Source organism: Echinops telfairi, unplaced genomic scaffold (genome assembly GCF_000313985.2).
Source record: "Echinops telfairi isolate 266 unplaced genomic scaffold, ASM31398v2 ScPeMD7_70;HRSCAF=299, whole genome shotgun sequence".
Taxonomy (NCBI): Eukaryota; Metazoa; Chordata; class Mammalia; order Afrosoricida; family Tenrecidae; genus Echinops; species Echinops telfairi.
The window spans coordinates 23,592,181-23,617,089 of NW_022103968.1; the positions used below are offsets into that span (position 1 = coordinate 23,592,181).

General features: G+C 42.8%; 1 protein-coding gene across 1 annotated transcript in view; it reads right to left on the reverse strand.

Moving 5' to 3' along the window:
- Positions 1 to 24,909, reverse strand: part of SORCS3 (sortilin related VPS10 domain containing receptor 3) — a 689,619-nt gene that overhangs the window by 81,074 nt on the left and 583,636 nt on the right. The window contains exons 11-15 of the mRNA XM_004700938.4: positions 23,559 to 23,705; positions 22,134 to 22,236; positions 18,054 to 18,130; positions 14,507 to 14,598; positions 1,718 to 1,825 (exon numbers count right to left, since the gene is read on the reverse strand). Of these exons, the coding sequence (XP_004700995.2) occupies positions 1,718 to 1,825; positions 14,507 to 14,598; positions 18,054 to 18,130; positions 22,134 to 22,236; positions 23,559 to 23,705 (527 nt within the window). The remainder of the gene's footprint in view (positions 1 to 1,717; positions 1,826 to 14,506; positions 14,599 to 18,053; positions 18,131 to 22,133; positions 22,237 to 23,558; positions 23,706 to 24,909) is intronic.

The following is a 24,909-nucleotide window of genomic DNA, read 5'->3' on the forward strand; positions in this document are numbered from 1 at the left end:
AAAAAAAAGATATGTGGGAAACCTTGAGTTCAATGGAGCATGAGAACATCAGCATCTACCACATGGAGACCAGAAGGACTAGATGGTGCTCAGCAACCACAAGCACCTTCTCTAAGAGGAGGTCAAGTTAAAAGACCCTGGGTAGTGTGAGAGAAAAAACGTGGAAAAAAACTCAAACTCATAAAATCACCAGGCTTGCTGGGGGAACCCCTGCGACTAGAATTCTTAGACACCATTCAGTTCTGGAAATGGACTCACGCCCAATAGCACAATTTTCAGCCAAATAATAGGCAGACCTCTTATTGTTCCCCTAACTGGGGAAAACTGGCAGTAGGGAAGCACGCACATCTTAGCTTCCAGACCGTTTGAGATCCACCCTTCCCCAAGGGCAAAGCTCAGCAGAGGTCGGAAAGGAGGCTTGGAAATCCAGGGAGGAAGTGGGATCCATGATGCTACATAAGGATTGCTATCAATGAGACGAAACACATGCATATAAATTTTTGAATGAAAAATTGATCATCTGCTGTGTATATCATAACCCAATTGACAATAATAAGTTAAATTTTTTTAAAGAACAAAAAATTGAATTAAAAAACAATGAAATGTTTCATGAGCCTTGGAAGCCCTTCATGTACACTCTATCTAGCTATCTAATCTACAGATCTATGTTCTTTCTGCCATCCCAGCGATCAGTCCACCGCCAGATAGGAGTATGGACGTGGAGGGATGGGACAATGTGGTCCAGTTGAGGCCAGTGGAGCTAGAAAAAGACTTTGAATAAAACGACTCCATTGTAAATATACAACATAGGGATGAGGCATTTGCCCCCTATTGGTCCCTCATTAGTATATTGAGAAAAGACTGATTCAACCTGTTGAAAACAAACACAAAAGGAAACTAGGGTTTTATTGTGTAAGAGGACCATGCCTTTCCCCCAAACCATCACAGAAACATCTTGTAAACTCCTTAGTACCAACCTCACAAACCAAAAATTCTCTACATTTTGTCCCTTTATGGGGTCCAGTGAAGAATTAAAGGCAGATCTTCCAGGGAACTGAAGGTGGGACATAGTATTGGTTGGTACAGTTACAAGAGCCTCCTTTTTATGCCCCCTTATACACACACGTGTGTACACATATACAAACAGGTAGCCAACATTTAATGATTGGAAATTTATATTCAGAAAATAATTCAAGACTCTTATACTTTTAAGATCTACCCCTTGACCATCTACTCTCCCTGTAAAGAGCAGTTGACAAAACTTCACCGCAAGTTCATCTGCGCTGGAGCAACAATTGAACAGCGGGGTGGTTTCTGGGCCTGTGTGTGTCACCGATTGCTCTAGTGCCTTCCCTTAGAAACACGGCTTGATTTCAATGATCGAATGCTGACTGGCTCCGCTCTTCCCTAACGCCCCTGTTTGGAAAAGAACGATGCACATCTAAAGACTTAAGTTCTCTGGCTGAGTTTGGGATCAACGGAGATTTGTTACAATGCCGTACATGCGATCAGAAATCTTAACTTTCTAATTGTGTCCGTCGTCTTTTGAGTTAGTAGGTGCAAATGTAAATATTGCCATTCTAGGGATGAGGAGACTCGGATCCAGAGACTGAAAGGCCATTGTTGAGGGTTTGTAGGGGGAAAAAATCCGTGTGCTCTGAGGAAAGAGGACCAAGGTATCTGGGGGCCTTTCTATCATAACGAAGGAAGTACTCACGTCATAATCTGGGTCTCAACTCCTGCCTCCACCAGAGCCCCGTCAACGAAGAGAGGGACCGAAGTGAAACCGTACTTGTCCCAGGAGTGGCCCTCGTCAAAACTCACCCTGGGTTGGAAACAAGTACAGGGAAAAGACAGCTGAAAATCAAACCAGGCTCCTTTGCCACCATTTTTCAGGTTATTAAATTCTCTTCTGTAGCTTGCTTGCTGGCAGTTTGGATTATCAAAAGGCATTAATCTTCAACATCTCCCTCCTATTATTATGAGATGTGATCAACACTGCATTTCCTGGTCCAGGCAGACACAGCACCAAAGCTACTGCTGAAAGCTCTCAACATATTAGAATTGGGGAAAAACAGCCCCAGCAGGAGGGCTTAGTGGATGGAGTGTCACATTTCAAGTACTCAGAGTGGAACTGGAGGTTCAATTTACAGCACAATCAATTCAGCCCTTGGAGTTTCTGACACAGATAAATTGAGTATTGTGGGGTGTACCCTATGGGAGGAGGTATGTGTGTCTTTGAGATCAAACCTTAAAAAAAGCAATTTCCTATTTGTTCAGAATGGATGTTAGGATCACTTTCGCTCCTGATGCCATTTTAAGGGGCTTTTAGGGATGGGCATTGAGTGAGATATTCTGGGCAACACCCTGCCACCATTCATCCAACAGCCAGAGGAAAGCCTGGCACTTTGTGGCTACAGCACCTGAAACTCTTTAGAGGGCTGCTCCTCTGGTGCCGCCTTGAGCCATTCTGAGTGCTTGCTTTCTTTCCGTCCTTCATAGTAACTGGTACATGTCTGCTCCTGATTAAACCGAGAGACACAGGCCAAACAGCATTCTAACACTTTCTTCCCTAAAATACACAATTGCATCATCCTTTCTCTGATTCTACCACTCAGGATTAGGACCCTCTTTTATATGCTGCTACAATACCCAGGCCTTCTCCTCTCATATTAAGCAATGGCTTCTTAATTTATCTTGAATCCCCAATACAAAGTATTGGTAGAAGTTCAGGGGTCAGGTGTATGATATTCTTTAAATGACTCCTTACCATCACATAAAGTTCAAGGAAACTTTAAAAAGTTCTTGGACAAATGGAATTGTGTGTGTGTGTGTCTGAGAAAGAGACTTTAGAAATAATGGTTGTTGTGTTGACAGGCACAAGGTAAGGTAAAATGAAGCCTTCATCTCTTTTTCTAATACTCAGAACTTCTTTATTAATGAGGATCAATAATTAGCACTAGCTGAGAAAAGCTGTAGTTCCACAGCACCCCAGGAAATAAGGAACCTTCCTAAAACTACCACGATTAGACAGGACAAAGGATAGTCACTGTCTGAGGAAATGGAGATGCCCTAAGAGTAGAAAGGATTGGACTATCACACAGTTCCAGCCTGAAGCTGGAGAGTCTAAACCAAAGATAAATTCAAGATGAAAAGAATAAAGGTAGAAATTAAGAGCCTGCTGCATGTACTGAATCAAGTCAAAATGGAAGAATTAGCAAGCACCTAGCGGAACAACAAGAACAACAAAACCAGAACCATCCAGGTCCAGGTAAGAAATGTAGCAGACGCATCACCAAAGCCCAAGGTTGATAAAGCTAAGTGCAAGCATGAGGGTCCTGAGCTAGGGTGAGCATTGAATCACGTGAAGCTCATGTATGGTAAATACATTATTTGAAGCACTGGAATATTCTAGTTGGGTGACTCTCTGGAACTCTTAGTTTCCAAGACTTAAATATCTCAGGCTGAGGAAATGTTAAAAGTAAGACTCTTTAAAGGGACTCCCAAAATTACTCCATTAGAAAATGCAGTCGCTTGTGTGACTGAAATGCTGCTGTTTCTGGATGCTCTTTCTTTAGGGGACTAGTGTTAGTTGCTATCTAATTTGTTCCAACTCATAGCAACACTATGTACCCCAAACAGAAAAATGGAGACAAACAAACAGAAAACCCACAGTGCTATTGAGTCCATTCCAACTCATAATAACCCTATGAGGACAGGGTACAGCTGCCACCGTGGGTTTCCCAGACTGGACCTCTACAGGCATCGAAAACCTCATCTTTCTCCTACACCCTACAAACAGCAGAGCAAAACTCGGCCTAGTTCCGCGTCAACCTTACAAATGTGACTTTTGAGTCCATTGTTCCAGCCTCTGGGTCGATCCAACTCATCTTGAGTCTTCCACTTTGTTCCCCTGCTGATTCTCTACCAAGCCTCACGTCTTTCACAAGGGATCGGTCCTTCCTAATAGCATGTCCAAAGTAAGTGCGACAGAAATCTCACCATCCTCACTTCTAAGGAGCATTCTGGATGTACTTCCAAATATAGATTTCTTTATTCTTCTAGCAGTCAGGTCCAAAGTACATTTGATATTATTTTCTAGTGCCATACTTCAAAGCATCCAGTCTTATTTTATCTTCTTTATTCATTGTCCAGCTTTTGCTTATATAAGACAATTGAAAAATTGTGAAGAGTAGGCATTTTAAAACGCTTTGAAGTAAATTCATATGGAATGAAATCCCTGAAGCATCTACCTCCATCCTCCTCAGTTCAATGGCTAATTGATATTCAAGATAAGGGAAATGGGAATTTATTAGGCCCCTATATAAAACTTAAATCTGTAGGATGGTCAATGTAAATAATGCCCAGTTATTTACAAACTCAAATGTAGGGATAACTACTACTTGCCCTTTAATATTATGTATACTTGCCCTCAGTTTGAAACAACTGAACCTACTTCAACTCACAATAAATCCTTAATCACAAAGGCTTTGATTTGCCAGACATGCACTGAAAAAAGCGTCAAGCCTTTTCTTGCACTAAAATAGGACAAAATAAGAAATATACCTACAAATTCCACTTAAAGACATAAAGACCTATTTAGGGACAGATCTATTTGTAACCCAGGAACATCTTATAATAATAAAAAAAACACACACAAGCAATTCCAATGCATGGCAAACCAATGTGCAGAGTGGAACTAAATTTTTCAGAATTTTCACTGGCTTTTGTTTCGAAATGGAGCACCAGACCATTCTTTTGAGTCACTCTGGATGGACTCAAATCTTCATCCTTTTGGTTAGCAGCCAAACACATTAACTCTTGAAATCACCTAGGTTGCAAAGATCAAGAGGAAAGTCATTTCCAAGGAGGATTTGTTGTAAAATGAAATTGCTACTGGGGAAGAACACAAAGATGGCCAGTGGTTGAAATTTTGTGGGAAAGAATATGAAATAAAGAAAATGGAATTAGAAAAAAAAAATCATACCCTAAAGGCCCTCTCCTGGAATTGAAATGGGAGATGATTTGATTCAAAAATTTAAAAATAGCATTATTTCTCAATAGTGAAAGTATTGCTCAGATCCAAAGAGGGTACAAAGAGATGAGGTGATTGTAAGTAATCAAGCAGAAGACAGGGATTGGAGAAAAGTTTACAGTGGAGTAGACAGAGATGGAAAATGTTGGATGATTTATAAAGGTGAAGTGAATATATTTCAGTGAACGTATATGAGGGAGTACCTCCCCCAAAGGGGACAAAGCTCCTCAGGGTGGAGCTTTCGTAGTATGCATTTTTCCCCTAGGCAAGCATCAAGCAACTCTGTCTGAGTTAGTGCACCCAGTGGCATCACGTGGGAAGGTTCTCTCTGGTCACAGTGAATTTGAACAGTTTCACTTGAAACTCATTTTTTGGAATTGGCTAATTTAAGAGAACAGCTTGTGGCTAGGAAATTTTGTTTCCTGCTCAGAAAAATGCTGCAGAAACTGTTCTGATGTTGAACACATCTTTCAAAGAAAACACTATGGGGAAAACAAGTGTACGAGTCGTTTTCTCATTTCAAAAAGGTGAAATGTCGATTGATGACAAACCTCATTTTGGACATCTGCCAACTTCTTGAACAAGCGAAAATAATGACAGTATATTTGGAGTTCATTCCACCAGGTCAGACCATTAATCAAGCTTTCTATTTAGAGATTCTGAAAAGATTGCATAACAATGTGACAAAAATGGCCAGATATGCGGCATATGGGGGACTTGTTTTGCCACTACGACAATGCAGCTGCTCATGCAGTCCTCTCACTGCACCAGGTTTTGGCAAGAAACAGCATGCCTCTCTTGCTCCACGCACCTTACTGACCTGACCTGTTTCCATGTGACTGACTTCTTTTTGTTTCTGAGGATGAAGAGGGGAAGAACAGTGATGTGACGATGTAGAAGAGGTGACGAAAAAAATGAGGGAGGTGCTGTTAGCCCTCCAAACAGATGAGTTTGAAAAACGTTTCCAAGAATGGAATCACAGACTTGACAGATATATTAAGTGTAATGAAGAGTACTTTGAAGGTGACTAGATTGTTCTGTAAAAAAAATTTAAATACATATATATATTTTTAAAAATCCATTTTTTAAAGGGGGGTAACCCTCTCATGTGTGTGTGTGTGTGTGTGTGTATTACTAAAGTTGGGGGGTAACCCGCTCGTGTGTGTGTGTGTGTGTGTGTGTGTGTATTACTAAAGCTGTTAAGGATTTTGTCTTGCCTGGATCCACAATCAATGCTCATGGAAGTCACAGTCAAGAGATCAAACGATGTGTTTCATTTGGGTAAATCGGCTGCATAAGATCTTTTTAGAGTATTGAAAACAACGGATGTAATTTTAAGGACTAAGGTGTGCCTGACTTACATCGTGGCATTTCCCATTGCTTCGTGTCCATGTGGAAGTTGTACATAAGAAAGCCCAAAGAAGAATGAACACATTTGAACTGGTGCTGGAGACTACTATTGAAAGTGGCATGGACGATTAAAAGGGGAAACTAATCTGTCTTAGAAAAAGTACAGCCCAAGTGTTCCTTAGAAGCAAGGATGGGGCTTAAGTGGAGAGCAAACTGATAGAGGGGTGTGAAAAGAAGAAAATAAACTTTATTCCTATTTCAGTCCTGCCAAGATTTAGGTGCTTTGTACCTCCCCATATTGTGACACTGTCAAGGTAACCGGTGGGTGGCTCTCTCTAGATTTTTGAGGCGTGTGATGTACATTTGGAAGCCATTTTATAACATAACGTCAATTGATAGCATGATATTTTGGATTAAGAAAGAAAGAAAACATTCCAAAGCTGGAGGAATTAGCTACTAAACTCAACTTGAAAAGGATCTTGGTTCTTTGCCGATTCCAAAATTAAATAGTTTCTAGTAAGGGGAACCCACCCAATGGCTCTGTGGGAGAATGACATGATACTGTAAAGGTGAAGCCTAGAAAACCAAGGGGCCGTTTTACAGTCTTGCATGGGGCAGTTATGAGCCAGAATCTAATCAATGACCCCTAACAGTAACAGTAACACTTATTGACTATTGAAAAATGGGTAATGTCCAGGAGTGAAACCAAAGAGAACATAGTTAGCTACATGGTGAAATCAATTTAATTAAAAGGAAGAATAAGGAGGGGGGAAAATTCCATTCTTGTGACTCTTCTAAAGAGTCAAATCGTTGAGTCTAATAATGTAAACTCCCATGCATTTTTTCCTGTTCATTTATGCCTCTGTATTAATGCTGAATAAATAATAGAGGCTCAAAAATATGAAAAGTCAATATACAAATGGATGAAATCTGTGGCATTTGAGTGGCATGTATATTCATTTTTCAGAGCATAAAAAGGCTAGGCAAAGAAGTCTCCCGAGGTTCTTTCCAGTTGTATGATTCTCAGAATTATGCTCCAATCTGGAGCCAATGTATTCCGCATAGATCCAGGCAGCAAAACATGAATCAAGGGGCAGAAATTACAAGTAGATTCATTATAGCTCAGCATGAAAGACAAGCTTTCTAACAACTAAGGTTGTTTATACAAATTGGGAACTGACTGTCTTGGGCTCTTGGGGTTTGGCCAGTACTCAGTGGCAGTGAGTGATTTGCATGGAATCCTGATAAAGCAGATGAGTGTCACAGAAGTATGTATACAGGCAAGATTGCATGATGTCTAAGACCCTTCCTATTGCACACATCCCTGATTTTATAGGACAGAGATATGACAGAGATGAGAGATCACATGCAGATAACACCCCTCCACCGACAACACTGGACCTCCTCATGTCTCTCCTACCTGAAGCCTGCAGGGCAAGGAACTATGATGGCTATTAAGTGTCAAATTTCCTACCTCTGGTCAGTTGTGTAGCTTCATTTTTTTTTAAATTCCAAATCTATGAGGCTTAACCACCTGGAAGTTCTTCAAAAGAGCACACGTTCTTTGGCCTCTCAGAGATATGTATCTCTGGAACTATTGTGTCCGCAGAAATGTTTCTCTGAACGGAACTCTAGTGCCCAACTCCTCTAATGGAAAAAACAAACCAAAACACCAAACCTATTGCTATGAAGTCAAGTCCAGCACCATGGCCCTAGAAGACAGAGTGGAACCGCACCGAGGGCTTCTGGGTCTGCCGGCTTGGAAGAAGCAGGCTGCTATGTGTTCCTCCCTCAGAGCAGCTGGTGAGTTTGAATTGTCTGCCTTTTGATTGGCAGTCAAGCGCTTAGCCATGTGCACCATGAAGGATCATTGTAAAGGAGAACAAAAGAGCCCAGAAGTCCTTTGGTTCTAAGAACATCCCATTAAAAAGAGACACTGACAGCCTGTCAAGGTTAAGCAAACAATGGGACCCCAGCCTAGCTGCCCACCCAGAGTTGTTTATTGTGTGTTTTCAATATAGCACTGCATTTGTCGGGCTCCATTGTGCACTTCACGCTCATCTTCTAAGGGACAAGCACAATATTGGCTTACCTGGAACAGCCTTCCGATTTTAATAAGCAGGCATCCGGATATGTATGGGCATAAATAGAAGGGTTCATTTGTATGTTGTTTTGCCTTCCTGCACATCTAGGTACCTATCATTTCAATTTGTTGGCAATCGCACGGCTTGTTAGGTTAGCTAAAGTCTCCTCTGCTTTTCAATTATGACTCCTATTTTCTCAGAAAGGCAATGCAGCTATTATTTACATCTGAGAGCCATGGCACTCTCCTGAGAGTGGGAGGCGCTTGCCTTTTCCCCATGCACACATACATCGGTACTGGCCGTAATGGAAGCTTGAGATCCACAACAGAAAATAACAAGAAATTGACTACTTCGCCTTGCTATCACTTAACATGCGTTCTTTGTTTACCTGGGAGGTTGTGACTCAATTAGACACCCCTGATAGAGAACTTGTCTTTGAGTCTCACAAGCATAAGCAGGAGACCGGATCAGGCAACAGTTTTTATAAGAAAATGCTGATGAGAACGGTATGGTCAAGCCCTGACACTCACTCAGCCTTTGAGAAAGGGGGCCAAGGGAGGATCCAGAATGAGTGCTTCACTGTCCTTGCTGCTGTTATTTCCTATTACACATCCACCCAAGAGCTGCCAAGCTGGTCTGTAACCATTTGCTGTTTTTGTTTTTTTTTGTCTTTCAGACAACAGTATTTAGAGAGAGGCCAATAAATAAGCAGAAGTCACAGTCAAGTTCAGGGAACTATTTGTAACATTTATGACAAATGACAATGTCAACATCCTTTATATAAAGATAATGCCATCTCCCAAGTTCAATTTGCAAAATCACATTTCATCCTTTGTAAATTGGAGGAGGCAGACAAATGGAGGGTAGTATAATCATTATCGTCATTCTTAGAAGAGGAAATTCAATAGGAATAAAGTTATTTCTTCTGAGTTATATAAATATTTTTACACACACACACCCAAAAAAAAGAAAGAAAAGAAAATAGAGATGTTACATGCAACAAGGGAAAATTCAAACTTTGCATTGATAACTTTGTTAGGCATGATTTGATCCTAATTGCACATCCTGAGTGGCTAGTGAATAATGTTTCTTCCTTGGATGATTCCCCTCCAGGAATTTCCAGACAAAAGTCTTTGGGGAAAGTGAGTAGGTCCCTGGAGAGAAGGCATTGTAGAAGAACCTGGAAGGTCAGATGTACAGTACCCAAGATTTGTCAAGTTCATGACCAACCTATGTCCCTCAGCAAAATGTAGTCCCCCTGTAAAAAATGTTCCCTCCACTTTCATTCATCCCCCAAAAGAACAACTAGTGTCTTCTTCCTAAGCAAAACAAGCTCATTTCCTCAGAGCAAGAACATTTTCTGGGCAAAGGCTCTAAAAAGCAACCATTAAGTAAGGGTTAACTATGCACCTTCCCCTGCAAAACAAACCCCATGGGGGCCTTGTCAGCTAGGAATTGAGCTGCTAACCAAAAGGTCAGCACTTGAACCCACCAGCGCTTCCTGTAAAGATGTGAAGGTTCAGCAGCCCAAAGGGGCAGTTTGACTGCTCTGCAGGGCTGCTGAGAGTTGGGATGGGTTCGCTGGCAGTGAGTTTGAGAACTCCCTGCACTGGCTCCAATAATCCAGGAGAATGGGCAGACAGGTCAGGCGTCATAGAGAGTTGCAGGCAAGAATCCCCACGATTACATTTGATCTCCCTCTTGGACACTACTACCCTCCGCTTGTCTGCCTCCTCCAGTGTTTCACGGAGACTTACACAGGGCTCAAGACTCAGCACTCAGAAGGAGCCCTGGTGGTGCCGAGTCAACACTGGCTGTTCACTGGAAGGTTAGCAGCTTAAACTCCACCAGGAGCCACTCCCTGGGAGGAAGATGAGGTCGTTTCCTTACATACAGATTTACAGCCTTGGAAACCCGATCAAGGCAGTTCTATGATGCCCTACACTTGCGGTGCATTGGAATAAACTCAATGGCAAGGATTTTAGTTTTTAGATCACATTAATACCAATCCCCAAACCGAACTCATGGGTACCAAGTGAATTTTCACTCATATCAACCCAAGAGGACAGAGTAGAACTGCCTCTGGATCCAACTGCCTCATCTTTCACGTTGGAGTGGCTGGTGGATTCAAACCACTGACCCTGCAGTTCGCAGTCCAGTGCTCATTCACTGCACCACTGCACCTCTTTTGAACAGAGTAATAGGGACTATAAAATGTTGCCTCCTTGGTTAATGAGCAAACACATTTAAAAAAAAAGTTTTAAAGAAGATTAGAAGGAGGAGAAAGAGGGAACCCATCACAAAGTTGGATATACATAGCAGCCCCACCCCGAAGAAGACAAATAACAAAAATGTGGATGAAGGGAAACAATGGACAGTGTAAGATATGGAATAATAATAACAACAATATATAATTGATCAAGGATTCAGGAGGGTGAGAGGAAGGGGAGGGAGGGGAGAAAAGAAGAGCATAATACCAAAGGCTCAAGTAGAAAGAAAATGTTTTGGAAATGATGATGGCAAATATGCTGATAAAATTGATGAGTGGAATGTTATAAAAGCTGTAAGAGCCCCCAGTAAAATTATTTAAAAAAAAAGACTAGTGGTGTTTGCATGCACCCAAGTCCCATTTAGTCCTCAAAATGAACAGGTCTTTCCCCACGGGCACAGAGGGAGCCTGAAGGTAGAGGAATACTCACAGACACAATCGGTCTCCCTTACACTGGGGTGAAGGAATTCTGAGACCTTCTCATCGTTCTTCACTCCCATTCTGGGTTCTAACAGATTGGCTCTTTTAAACGCTCCCTACACTTCCCACATGCCAGGCTTTGCTAGAAGCTTCCTGTCCTCTTGTATGCCTCCCCACACTCCTCCAATTCCTGACTTCCTTATCCCAAGGATTTGCCATCATTATTCCTCCCATTAAAGGAAGAGACCCTTACAGACTCAGCAGAATTCCATCCTGCCACAGCATGCCAACACTGCACACCATCGGCATGTCTTATCAGGTCTGGCTTAAGTGCCAAATGATGGGGACACTCCCCAAACCCATCAGCTGGACTCTGAGTTCCCACAGGACAGGGCCCTCCCATCGCTTCTTTGTGCCCGTGAACGTATGCAGCAAAGGAGCAAATGAAGCAGAAGAGTATTCTTGATAGAGACTTCGCTTGGTGCGTCAGGCACTAGTTGTGCATCCTCGAGCCAAGGTGTTGAGTATGTATGTCTGCCTTTTTGACGTTACTGTAAAAGGGTGGAGGAGAAGGAGCCCTGGCTGCCTAGATGTTAAGCATTCAACCCACCAGCCACTCCAAAGCAGAAAGACGACAATCTTCCACTTCTGTAGCGGTTCATGTCCTTTGAAACCCCATAGAGTAGTGCTACTTGGAATCTATTTGAGGGCAAAACAAGACATAAACAAACAACACAACCACTGCTGTCGAGTTGATTCCAACTCATCAGGACCATGCAGAACAGAGCAGAACTTCCCCTTTGGACTTTTGAAATTGTGAATCTTTACGGGAGAAAAGCCTCATCTTTCTCTAGGTGGTTTTGAGCTGCTGACCTAGCAGTTACAGCCCAATATGTAACCTACCACTCCCCCGGATCCTTTAGTTGAAGGGAGTGGATTATAAGTGGATGGGGGAGCAGAAACAGTATGTGCATACATAGGGTGATTTCAAGAATTAAATTAGATAAATAATTTAATTCACCACATTTCGAGTAATGCATGGGATGCAATAATCCTTTGATAATTATTTATATCCAGCAATTCCGGTGTTTTGATACAACCCCAAAGTCATATGAGCAGGCATTCAATGCTAGTAAACAGGGACACTGGGGTCTTTTACAAGTGCACCTTTGGGTGGGGTACAGCACTTTTCTTTCAAATGGCTCCATGCATTTGTAAAGTGTATTTTCACAATAATTTTTCTACAAAATAATAATAGTAAGTAGGTATAGCCATTCAAATTTATATGAGTTATGGGAAATATAAAATACTTGACCATTTTGACCTACAAAAATGGTGATTTAAGATGATCCCACCAAATAGATGGCCAAAGTGAGCCAAGCCTTCTTAAATCTTCACTGAAGTGGCTGACATTTGGGTTTGGAGCTCAAGGTAGCTTGGGTTTGGTACCGATCTCGATCGCCGTCCAAGCTGATGCTTCCAAATAAAACTCGTTATCTAAAAGGTATGGTCTCCTAAAATAAAGGGCAACTAACACTCAGTCTCCTGCTGCCCATGGCTAATCCACTCACTGACTTTACTTTAGATCATCTACCCTCCGCCTCCCCCTATTCACTAAGGAGCATTCTATACGTCCTCCACACTATATACCTAAACTTTCCCTGGCCTCCCTGGCCAGTTTTCAAAAATTTCCATCATCTTTATCTTGCATTCTTGAACTTGGATTGTTACTTTGTTGTTTTTAAGATAATTTTATTGGGGGCTCTTACAGCTCTTCTAACAATCCACACGTCCATTGTCTCCAGCACATTTGTACATATGTTGCCATCATCATCTTCTAAACATTTACATTCTATCTGAGCCCTTGGTACCTGCACCTCTTTGTACCCTCCCCCTCATGACTCCTTCATCGATTATAAATTATGATTATCTTCATATCCTACATTGACCATGGTCTCCCTTACCCGCCTCCTCTCCCCACTACCCTCCTGGTATCACTACTCCCATTTCTGTTCCTGAAGAGTTTATCTGACCTGGATTCCATGTGTCCTGAGTTCTTATCTGTACCTGTTGTACATGCTCTGGTCTAGCCCACAGTGAAAGGCAGGAATGGGGTCAGGATAGCAGGAGGCTAGGAAGCCTCAAAGAACCAGAGGAATATTGTGTGTTTCATCGGTGCTATACTGCACCCTGTTTGACTCATCCCTTCTTATGACCCTTCTGTGAGGCAATGTCCCATTGTCTACTGATGGGTTTTGGGTCTCTGCTCTGACCCCACGTTCTCAACTATGTGTTTTTGCTTGATTGTTCTGGGTCTACTGATGCCTGTTTCCTGATCCTGTCAACAACTCATGATCTCACAGGCTCGTATGCTTCTTCCATGTAGGCCTGATGCTTCTCAGCTAGATGGCCGCTTGTTTAACTTCAAGCCTTTAAGACCCCAGATGCTATATCTTTTGATAGCCGGGAATCTTCAGCTTTCTTCATCACATTTGCTTGTGCACTTATTTTGTCTTTAGCAATTGTGACAGGAGGGTGAGCATCACAGAATGCCAGGTAGTTAGAACAAAGTGTTCTTGCATTGAGGGAGGGCTTGAGCAGAGGCCCATAGTCTGCCCACTTCCTCAATGTATTGCCATATAAATATATGAACCTATGCCAATACCTCTAGTTTTATGAATTAATATATTGACATAAGTGCACAACTAAGTTTATACTTCTATCCATAGCTTTGCTTCCTACATCTTTCCTTTTAACTTCCTCCTGCCCTACCATCATGATCAACCTTCTTCTGCCTCTCAGTAATTCCTCTCAGCTAGATTGCTGTTCTTCAAACACCCCCAGGATCTCTATTTCCTCCTCATTGTTGATTTTAATTCCCTAATTCTTCCCCTGTCTATGGTGTTATTTGCTCACCATCCCCTTCCCCTGCCTCCTCCTCCACCTCAGTCCCCCTGGAACCTTTAATCCAGTTGCTTTCTCCATGGACTTGCTTCCCATGCCTAGCTCCTAATTTTCGGGTCTAGCAACAGGAGTACCAGGCAGGTGATTCTACCTGGACACCATCTGGACTCCGACAAAACTTGACTTTTTAAAATTGCAAGTCCTTCCTCTTCTTATCTGCCCACCCGTTACTACTACTACAGCTTCCTCATTGTTTTTCCCCATTTCAATGATCTGGCTTAATCCTACTGCCTAAGAGTTAAATGATGTGATGATCATTAAATGGATGGCGGATGGGTGTGTACTTGGGTGAGTAAATGGGTACATGGTACCAGTTCATGCAGAATTGCTCTTCCCAATGTCTCCACTAACAAAAGCTGTTCAATAATAGGGAGCTGTCCTTACCACAAATGCCTGACTGGCAGAGGTGTGTGTTTCATGGCCACGAGGGCGCCACCCCAGTCTAGGAACCAGACATTGTACTCTTCATCAAAGATCTGCAACAACAACAGCAACAGTCTTAGCAACACCTTACATTGGCATAGTGCTGGCAGTTTACCAAGACTTTCCCACAAATGGTTTTATCTAGGTTCCGCTCCTTCAACAACACTACTGATCATGATAAGTATCATTACCCCGATTGGAGAAATGAGGAAATGGACAGGAAGAAAATAAATAACATTCCCCAGGTAATGTTGATGGCATTTCCAGACCTCTCTCTCCTAGTACCATGAAATGTACTACAGGAAGGTGCGTGGTCAACTAGATGACCCGAAAGAAACTATAACTTCAAAGAAGCTTCTCTGTCTTTCAGTCTAATAAACTACTACCAATAACCCTCTGAATATCAATTCAAATATCTGTTAACATGTAACTTGTCTGTGCCTTACCATGTTGATTGTTAATTATATAGAAACTTGTAAGATCATTTCCCTTGACATTATAGAACACAATGACCATGTTTCTAGACTTTGCTACCACCTCCTACATTTTCCTGCAAGTTGGGTGAAGACCTAAGTATGTTGTCTGTGATTTCTTACTCTAAATGTTTATTGGATTATAGTGCTTCTAGGGACTTAAATTTATTCATTAGTTGATTCATCCATCTGTCAATTCCCTGACTATCCATTCAATCACTCATTCACTCAGTTAGACATTGACTCATTCACCCATCCATCCACCCATAGGAATTTTCTAAGCACCTATGATGATGCAAGGCTCTGAGTTAAGAGGAGGTCAGATGTTGATCTCACATATAACAATAATTCTGTTAGCTATGAGCTTCATATTTCCAACCTACAATAGGAAAAACGTTTCTCTTTCAGGAAAGAACCAACCCTCAAATTTAGATCTTCTGGAGGAAAGCTAGTTTGGAGAATCCTTCTAACTTGTAACCACTGATGGTGGCTCTTGAGCTCTGGGTGATGAGATGGGGATGGTGAGTTATGTTATAAACACTAAAACAGCTAAGACAGTATAGGCAGATTTAAAGGGGAGGAGATAGGAGGAATGGATCCTCCTACATATATTCCCCCCAGGAACTATAAAGATAAGTAAAGAGTTTTGTAACAGGGCTTAAATTAAAACACTTGATTTGTTGGATGCTAGAATTTACAATGAAAACTTTAACTCCATTTTCAGTATGGATATAAGTTTAATTTCCATTTTCATTCTTTCTGAACATAAACTCTTTTTGCCCTCGGGTAAGGTATACTTGAAATTAGATTCTGACTCCCCTTGACAATCCAAGGAGGGATGGTCTCACCTTCTGGGGGCTAGACTGGGCCCACCCTCAGTGGAGGTTGGGGTACCAGGGCTACATAGTCATAGGCCATCCTCAGACCATCAAGTAGCCAGGTGTAGGGAGGGTCGCAGAACTAATTTTGTCAAATTTTCTAATCTTTGGTTGCGTGCATATCCCAGTCCTGTCCTTTGCCCCACTTTCATGGTCCTGCCTGTAAAAGTGATAAAGTGATTTGCCACCATTCATGATTTTGTAACAATATCCCTCTCCTCCCCACGCTCTAATTATCTGCAGGCCCAGGAATCCCTTGGACATCATATGACCTCACACTGATGGACTTTTTCATCTGGATGATTTGGATTTGCCCAATGAGGGCTTTATCAAGGAAGTCTCCATAAGAGTCTTTGAATTTGGTATCTTTTTTCCCCTAGAACAATTTCTTAGCCCCATAGCTCTCAGTAGTTTCTTTTTGGCTTTTCCTTTTTAAGGAAAGAAAAATGTCCATAAAAATGGTGAGTCATAATATAAAAGGAACTAAAGATTCTTTTATTATCAATTCATTAATGGTTCCAATAGAGACTCTGAGCCTACACTGCTCAGAGGCTTTGGGAATAAGCCACATGGTGGGGATGCTGGCTTGAAGCGGAGGCTGAGGACCACAAGAGCATTGGCAGTAAGGAGGCGGCAGAAGCTATTACAATCCCACGTTCCTCTGGATGCTTCTGTGCTGACCACAGCTAACTTTTACCTAGTCCAGGGCTGGAGCCGAAGCCAGAGTCTTTGGGCGTTTGGGAAAAGAGGAAAGAAAGCTTGAGGAATGATGGCAAAAAAAGAGGGGATGTTATAGTGACTGCTTGACCAGGTGAATTAATCCGTGATGTAGAGGAACAACTATTTGACTATTGGGAACGTCCTTTTCTCAGAGTGTCTGTCTAGGATGAGCTTGCGTTCCTGCCTCCAGCCTCATTTGACCCTTGTGATGGGTTAGCTTATGTTTTGCATGCCTGATCTTTCTGATTTTTCTGTCTGTTCCCTATCCACCTAATTATGGCTTTCTGTGCAGGACTCGATGTATTTGCCTTTGTATACCCTACACTACCTACAATAGGTTGTGTGTCTCTCTAATAGATGCTTGGTAAATGTCTTGATAGTGGTAGTGATGAGAGTGAGTGGTGATTGCGATGCTGTTGCTGGTTATGGTGATGTTAATCTTCACTACGGGATCCAAATAAGAGCTGGTCGAACTAGATTGCAGGGGTGACTTCACTATGATTATCAAGATAGCTGATTCTCTTCTTTTATCTTCTCTGGGCAGAAGCAGTCTCACTGTTCCCACTCACAATGTCTTCCCTCCTCTTGTAAAGACTTTCCACCTTTCCGTTGTAGAATCAGTTACTTCTTTTCCTGGGTATGTTATTGATGACACTAAAATAATACTATCATCTTGCAATAGAGTTGGTAAGTTCAATGGCCTGTCCTGATATGTGCCTGATAGCTGGCATTCTGTTTCTGTGCTGTCATCCAATATCATAGCCATGTGTGACCATTTAAATTAATCATAAGAAATAAAATTTAAAAATTCATTTGTTAGTCTCAACAACCATATTTTAAGGGCTCAATGGGGCAGCACAGATAGAGAATAATCTCATCACCATGGAAAGTTCTACTGTGTTACTATATAATATACTTTATATAACGATATAATAACATTTTCCATGGTGATGAGATTATTGGCAACAAATATTTATAAAATAGAATTAATTTCGTCTATCGCCATATGTCTGTCATACTTCATTAAGGCTGGGCCTATCGGATACGTCACCACAGATGTCTATGGTTCTACGGCTTGTGGAGAATGGAAAGCCCAAGAGGTGACGACACCTGCTTGCTATGACCTCTCGATGCATCACTGTTAGACACGGATTCATGGGTTGTGTCTCCTACAGTCTTGAGTAGCTGGTGGCTGTTCACTATGCATTCCTGAATGGGGGAATGAAGAGACTGGGAGATTTCAGTTCCTTCGAGTCCCTGCCCAGTGGTTATCCCTGTCTTAGCCCATCGGCCCTGTGACCTGCCAGCTGCATTTCCCAAAGCCACAAAACTGCTTCAATGCATTTGCAAAACATGTCTGAGAATTCACAAGAAGAAACGCGGTTGTCAGAAACTGTCCTAAATGCCTCTTCCCTGTCCCTGGATCAACCCAGTTACCTGTCTCCACGTGTTGCCCCCATCAGAGGAGATGAACACACCAATATCAGTATATGAGAGTTCCGGGCCAATGTTGCCTGAAATACAAGCAGATCATTGGAAAGTGTCAGGCAAGTTGCAGATTAAAGGAGCTGGGAGCTGGGCGTGGGTGGGTAGCAGAGGACACAGGTTTGACGACTGGGGTTTTCAGTTGCTATACACAGTCTCCTTCTTGGTATTTTATCAAAAATCCAGCAGGAAGAAAAGTCCAATATGGGGAATAGGGAAAGGAGTGAGTGAGTAGTATGACAAGAATATCACCCTGTGCCTCTCAATGGTAAGACTGGGGGGGAAAAAGTCCATTGATTAGCTAGGATCTCTTGCACTATTCACTGTGTAGTGATGATCTTTCAACTTTCTTTCTTTTAATATGTTTATATTTTCTTTTCTTTTTTAATCGTTTTATTAGGGGCTCATACAACTCTTATCACAATCTCAATGTTACGTGCTCTCCGGAAGAGTTAAGAGTGGCAGCGGCAGGAGTAAGAAGTATAGTGGACACATGAAAATGCGGGGACTCTAGGTTCCTTATTCCTTGTGTAGAATTTAGCCTGAGAAATATTGTTGGGTGTCAATCTCTGTGTGTTTTTCCCACACACATTTGAGACCTTGGCCGATGAGTGACTACTACCGGTTGAATTATGCCCCTGCCCAGACATACACACAAATATATGCAGAAGCCTTAGCCCTAATGCTAGTGAATGTGACCTTCTCTGGAAAGAGAACATTTGCTGATGTAATTAGTGAAGTTAACAGGAGGTCCTACTGGGCTAGGGGGGGCCCGAGTCAGAGAATGGGGTATACTGCCACAAGCCAAGGACGACAAGAGCGATCGGAAACGGGAAGAGAAAAGGACGGTCTGCCTCTAGAGCCTTCTGAGACCAGAGGGTCCTGTCGATAACTGAATTCAGACTTCAAGCTTCCAGAGTGCCACAGAAGAAGTTTCTGTTGTGTTGAACCCCTCGTTGGTGGTGCTATCTTTATGGTAGCTTTAGGAAACAAATGTTGTGGTAAATCCATGGTGCTCACCATGTGATCTAAATTATACAGAGTCCAACTTAAGTCCAGACCCATCACACCACACCCAGCAAGCATGGAAGAAGCCAGCTGACTCTCGCCCACCGTGAGCACACTCCGCATCCGTTCACACCCTCTTTCCTTCCTCTTCTTTTCCTTCCCTTGCAGTTCATCATTTTCTATTCAAGTTGAATCTGAAAAAGTGGTAAATAGTTCCCAGGGAATGTACATGTCCTCTGCTTGTTCAATGGACAGAGTTCCCTCCTAGAGCTAGATCAATGTCCCCATTGTAGTCCTCAGTTTCTCAGTAAATAATTGTGGGTTGAATAAATGAATAAACAAATGAATGAGTTAGGTCTCAAACCTGATGTGCATTTGGGAGCGACTGAGAACCAGGAAGGTATCCTAAACATGTAAGAATTTATCATATTGGCTGATAGTTTTTCTTTAAAAAAATATCAGAAAGGGAATGTTATCTCCCACACATCTGTAGCCTAAATAAGAGCACAATAAAAATGCAATAATGGAAATGTTAATTGAGCTCCTGACATTTAATGCTTCAAAATGAGAAATTAAATCCAGGCTGCGGCTTGTCAAGCTCCCATCAGCACCAGGTAGCACACAGCTAGCCAACTTGTTTTGACACTCGGGCTTCCAAAAATAACCCCGGGGCTCAGGGCTCAGTGGCTGGGAGTCGAGTGGGGAGCGGCTCTGTAGGCAGCTCCCTGGAATGCAGACTCCAGCGCTTGGCAGACCGGCTGAAGACTCAGAAGAGGAACGGGGCAACAAATGTCCATTCTGGTTGTTTCATGGTAGCTCCCCGGAGCTAGGTGCTTGGGATTCAGGGCCATACTCAGATTCAACAGAAGTGTGCGGTACTAGATGGGCAATATTGGCCCAGAGGGGTAGAGAAAGAGGGAGGCAGAGGCACAGGCCACCCGAGCTATGAATCTGGGTATGACTTCTTATGCTCTATCTCATGCCCTTTACTCAGAAAGTCTTTACACCGGCATCCGAACACTCCTATTCAGAGTTCCACTAGAGTGATCTTAGAGGCTTTAAAATGATTAAAACTCTAGACTCAGGACGAAATCGGTTTTAATTTATTTTTTAAATACCCTCAGTCAACTTAAATGGCCCATGAAAGAGATGATGCTAATGATAAGGACAAGAAAGATTGTTACCGGGTGATGGGACAGAAAAGATGTACACAGCATGACGCGATCTCTGGACATATTCAGATCCTACGAGACCGTGTCCACAATCTCTGATCGGAAGACCACGGTCAAGACAAATGTCTGCATGTCTGTCAATGTCCTAAGACGTATCACTCAGAGGTTTAGAGGAATCTGCTGGTCAGAGCAGCTACCAGGAATGCTTTCAGCATTCAGTCTGGTTGTGCAGACATTTCTCTTCCATTTCCACCTTTAAAATGCCCTGGAGGGTCGAAGAGGGCCCCCTTTTACAGATGGTTTTTCCCCCAATGACATTCTGAGGTTAAAGAACTCAGCCAGATCCACGAGTGTCAGTGTTTCTGTGCCCTGAGGACAGGGCCCCTGAGTTCGGTTAATTGTATACAGCACAGCATAAGCACATGGCTTATGGATCCCACTGGAAAAGGAGAAGCACGCTTATTCTTCCGAGGAAACAAGATTGGTTCTACTGTCTGTAGTGTTCGTGATAATGAGAGGTCATGTGTAGTGAGTCTTCAGCAATATGTCCTAGGCACTGTGCTAAGCACTTGATGTTCATTGCTTCATTTAATCGTGCGATTCTATTACATTAGTACGATTATTTCATTTTACCAATGACAAGAAGAAAGTTGGAGAGTCCCTAAATCACATAGAACAATGGACCTAGCCAGCATTCAAATAATCTTCACCTTCATTATCGATCGTGGTTTCCCACTGTTATTTCCACTCTAGCCAGAGGCCTACTATTGATCGTTGGGAGAAGCAGCAGACGCAGCTGCTCCTGGGCGGGGAGCTCCATCCCACATAGATTAGTGAGCGAGGTGGGGATGTAAGAACGGCAGGAGTCCAGGATCCCCGGGCTGGGTGGTGTCGACACGGAAGACCCTACCCACACACACCTGAGAAGAGTTGACCAGCATCTGACACTAGCAGTCGCTCTGACTAGTGGGAGTGGTCACTGGTGGGATGGAAAAGTGCAAACGGTTGGAGGTTCAAGGGCACTCATGTCTAGGAGAAGAGTCAGCTGCAGCAGTAACTCCAGAACTCCAGGTGGATGAGGAAAAATCCCAGAATGCACCAACTCTGAAACCCACAGTGAATTCACCTGCTTTCATTAAAAAAAATAAAATAAAAAATAAGGCTGCCTAACACCAGGGCTCTCGCTTCTAAGATAAGAAGCCCGCCTGGCTTTATGCCATCAATGTATTCCTGTAGAGGTGTATGTAAATCAAATGCATGCAAATCAGAGCACATTTCCCCAGAGACTTTCCTTTTCATTTCTAAGTTGCTTTATCTTCATTTCTGATTGGTGGACAGTGGTTCTAACGTTGCCACCTTAAGTTTTTCTGCCCTTTCTCCCAGGCTCAAAGCCAAGTGGTTAATTATGTGTAAACAAACCTTTACATGCTCCAGAGACCTGCTGATTAAAAACAGCTCTGGGGAAAGACGTTTTGTAGAGAATCCTCTGTGTACAAAGAAAGTGACCCCAACTTCTATTTGGTGAGCTGGGAAGTTCATATATCATGTTTCCCCAATGGGAGACCTCTCCAGCACAAACACTCTCTCTCATCAGTTAGTTGACATTGACAGCAACTCTGGCCTCTTGCTCAACCCTGGGGACACCTCTGAGGGGGCATTAGACTAGAAGTGACAAATGCTTGCAGCCCTTTGCACTTGGGATCCAAAGATGGACTTAAGGACTCATGAACCCAACCTGTTTTCTGCGGAGAACACCCCTGACTCGGACCTGATGCCCAAATGGGTGCATGGTCCCAAACGAGCTTACACTACACACTTATTCCAGAAGAGGCCCCAAGACTGTTTTCCTTACCTGTAGCCACCACAAGTCCTGGGGCTGTCTCCTTGCTAGAGATTCTTCCTGAAGAATAGGGATTCTCAGAGACCTGCAAATGCAGGTGTAAGGAGCAGAAGGGCTAAAACGAAGAAGAGAATAGTATCATTTCAAGCACAAAAGATGAGTAGTATTCATCCAAGGTGCCGTTCACCACCGACGAAACACACATCATTCCTCTAGTTCCTGAATGCTTCCTCCCCCCACCCCATCCACCCACTACCATGACCTAGTTCTACTTTACAAATCTGGCTAGACCAGTGAACACTATTGGTACAGATAAGAGCTCTCGACACATGGAATTCAGGACAGATAACCCCCTCAGGAACAGTAGTGGGAGTAGCAGTATCATGAGGGTAAGGGGGTGGTTGGGGAGCGGGAAGGGGCAGAAAGGGGGAACCCATCACAAGGTTGGATATATAGCTGCCCACCAGCCTGAAGGGGACAAATAACAAACATGTTGGTGAAGGGAGACAATAGACAGTTTAAGATATGAAATAATAATAACAATATATAATTGATCAAGGATTCACAAGTGTGGGAAGGTGGGGGAGGGAGGGGGAAAAAGAGGAGCTTATACCAAGGGTTCAAGCAGAAAATGTTTTGGAATGATGATGGCAACCTATGCACAAATATGCTTGATACAATTGATGTATAGAATGTTGTAAGAGCCCCAAATACAATAATTTTAAAAATAAAATAAAATATAAGTAGGCTTCCAAAAAAATCAAGATAACAACAACAAAAAGAAACAGCAAAGTGTTGTGGGTAGGAGTCCTCTCTGTTAAGATAGCCAGTATCTTCACACCAAGAGGTGAATTGAGCACCATTATTCGGCTCATTCCTGTTCTCCCTCTCATCCACAATGTTTTGTATTCCATTCTCTTCCTTACTGTCACTCATCTATCAATGCCCTCTACAGGGTCTATCACAATATTCCATGCAGCAAGAACCTTGGGAGCTAACCCGCAACCTGGCCTTTCCTAGGCTGCCACGGCAAACCTTGCTTACCTTGACCTTTGTTGAGCAGTAATTCAGCTGTTACATCAGCAGCAGCTAGCTGCTAGGTTACTGCTACTAATATCTGTCTTAGATCCTTGAGTTCAGGACATTAGGCACTTAATATTAGGCACTTCAAAAACTCCACAGAAAAATGGAATGAAAAGATAAAGGGATTTTCTCATAAAGTTTCTGAAGCTCTCTTGTATACATTTAGTCATCTTAAACAGAGCTGAACACAGAGGGGATTAATAGATTCTCGGTCTATGAAATTCAACTGAACTTCCCACCCAATTGGTAGGGAAGCCTATCCTGGGAGTTTATAGTAAACCAGCAGTGGTTTCTTGATTAAAGAAGCCATCCCCAGATAATTAGCCTTCTGTGAATGTCAACTGGGCAACTGACCAGCAAGCAGTGCACTGGGCTCCCTCTCAAGTCCACATCCGGGGCTTGTAGTAGGCGCCAATCCCTGCCCTTGTTGTACGTGATGTACGTCTTCACCTGCTCGTCCACCTTCTTGTTTGCCAGGAATATCCCTTTGATCCCTGCTACCTAGGAAAAAGAGTGAGAAATGGAGAAACAAGTTGGGCCAAAAACCCTACAGTCTTGGGGGAATCTTGAGAGAAGCATCGTTAATTTTTTTTTTGACCAGTAGTTTCCAGAGGTGCTAGGTTAAACAACAAACAAACAAAAAAACCCCACAAAAACAATAAGGAGGAGCATGATGAGAAATACTCTGTGGTCTCTGAATAAAAAGAAAAAGAAAGAAAATAAATTTTAGCCATGTGATTCTGTGCTTTACAAATCCTCAGAAGTCCCATTCCCTCTAAACCAGCGGTTTTCAACCTGTGGGTCATGACCCCTTTGGGGGGTCGAATGACCCTTTCACAGGGGTCGCCTGATTTATAACAGTAGCAAAATTACAGTTATGATGTAGCAACGAAAATAATTTTATGGTTGGGGGGTCACCACCACATGAGGAACTGTATTAAAGGGTTGTGGCATGAGGAAGGTTGAGAACTACTGCTCTAAACCATCTGCCATCCTCTCCCCACCCCTCACAACCCCCACCAAGGTTTTATACATTTTTTCTTTACTCATAATTAAAGGTCAAATATGCCCTCTGAGATGGGAGCGGTTGATAATAAGGAAGGAGAAACCGCTCCCAGAGAATATGTGTTCTCTCAATGTAGGAATTTTGTGGACAGGTTTTGAGGACATCAAAAGACAAGCCTTAATGATTGAAACCCAGGCATCCCAATAAGAAAAGAGGTGAAACTCCTGGGGCAGATTACCCAGCCTGTGATCGGGCTCCACTAGCTACTGTCTCACCTTGGATAGCTCGCATCTCATCCTTGGGTCTCAGCCAGTGGTCACTCTGAAAGAGGCAAAATGAGCCCTGACGTTCCCTCTTTTCCTCTGTCGGCCGGTAAAGGGTACATGAGCTAATGCAGAGAATTCTTGCCAGGAGCCCCACTTTATTGGGATTTGCATACCCTTGAGATTTTTGACCGGAGATGAACATCACCAAAAGACAAGTATGGAGAGGATTAAGAGATTTTCTCCTGCGGGAGGATTTGGGGTAAGTGCAAATTCCGCACAAAAGTATTCATTCTAAGACCGCATGCTGAGTAATGAGGACAGAGGTTAGCATGACAGCGCCCCACATCAAAGCAATAGCCCTCTGGAATTCACATAGAAGTTCCAGCATGTTCTATAACTGAAAAATGTACAAGAACAAAAGGCCGGATGGGAG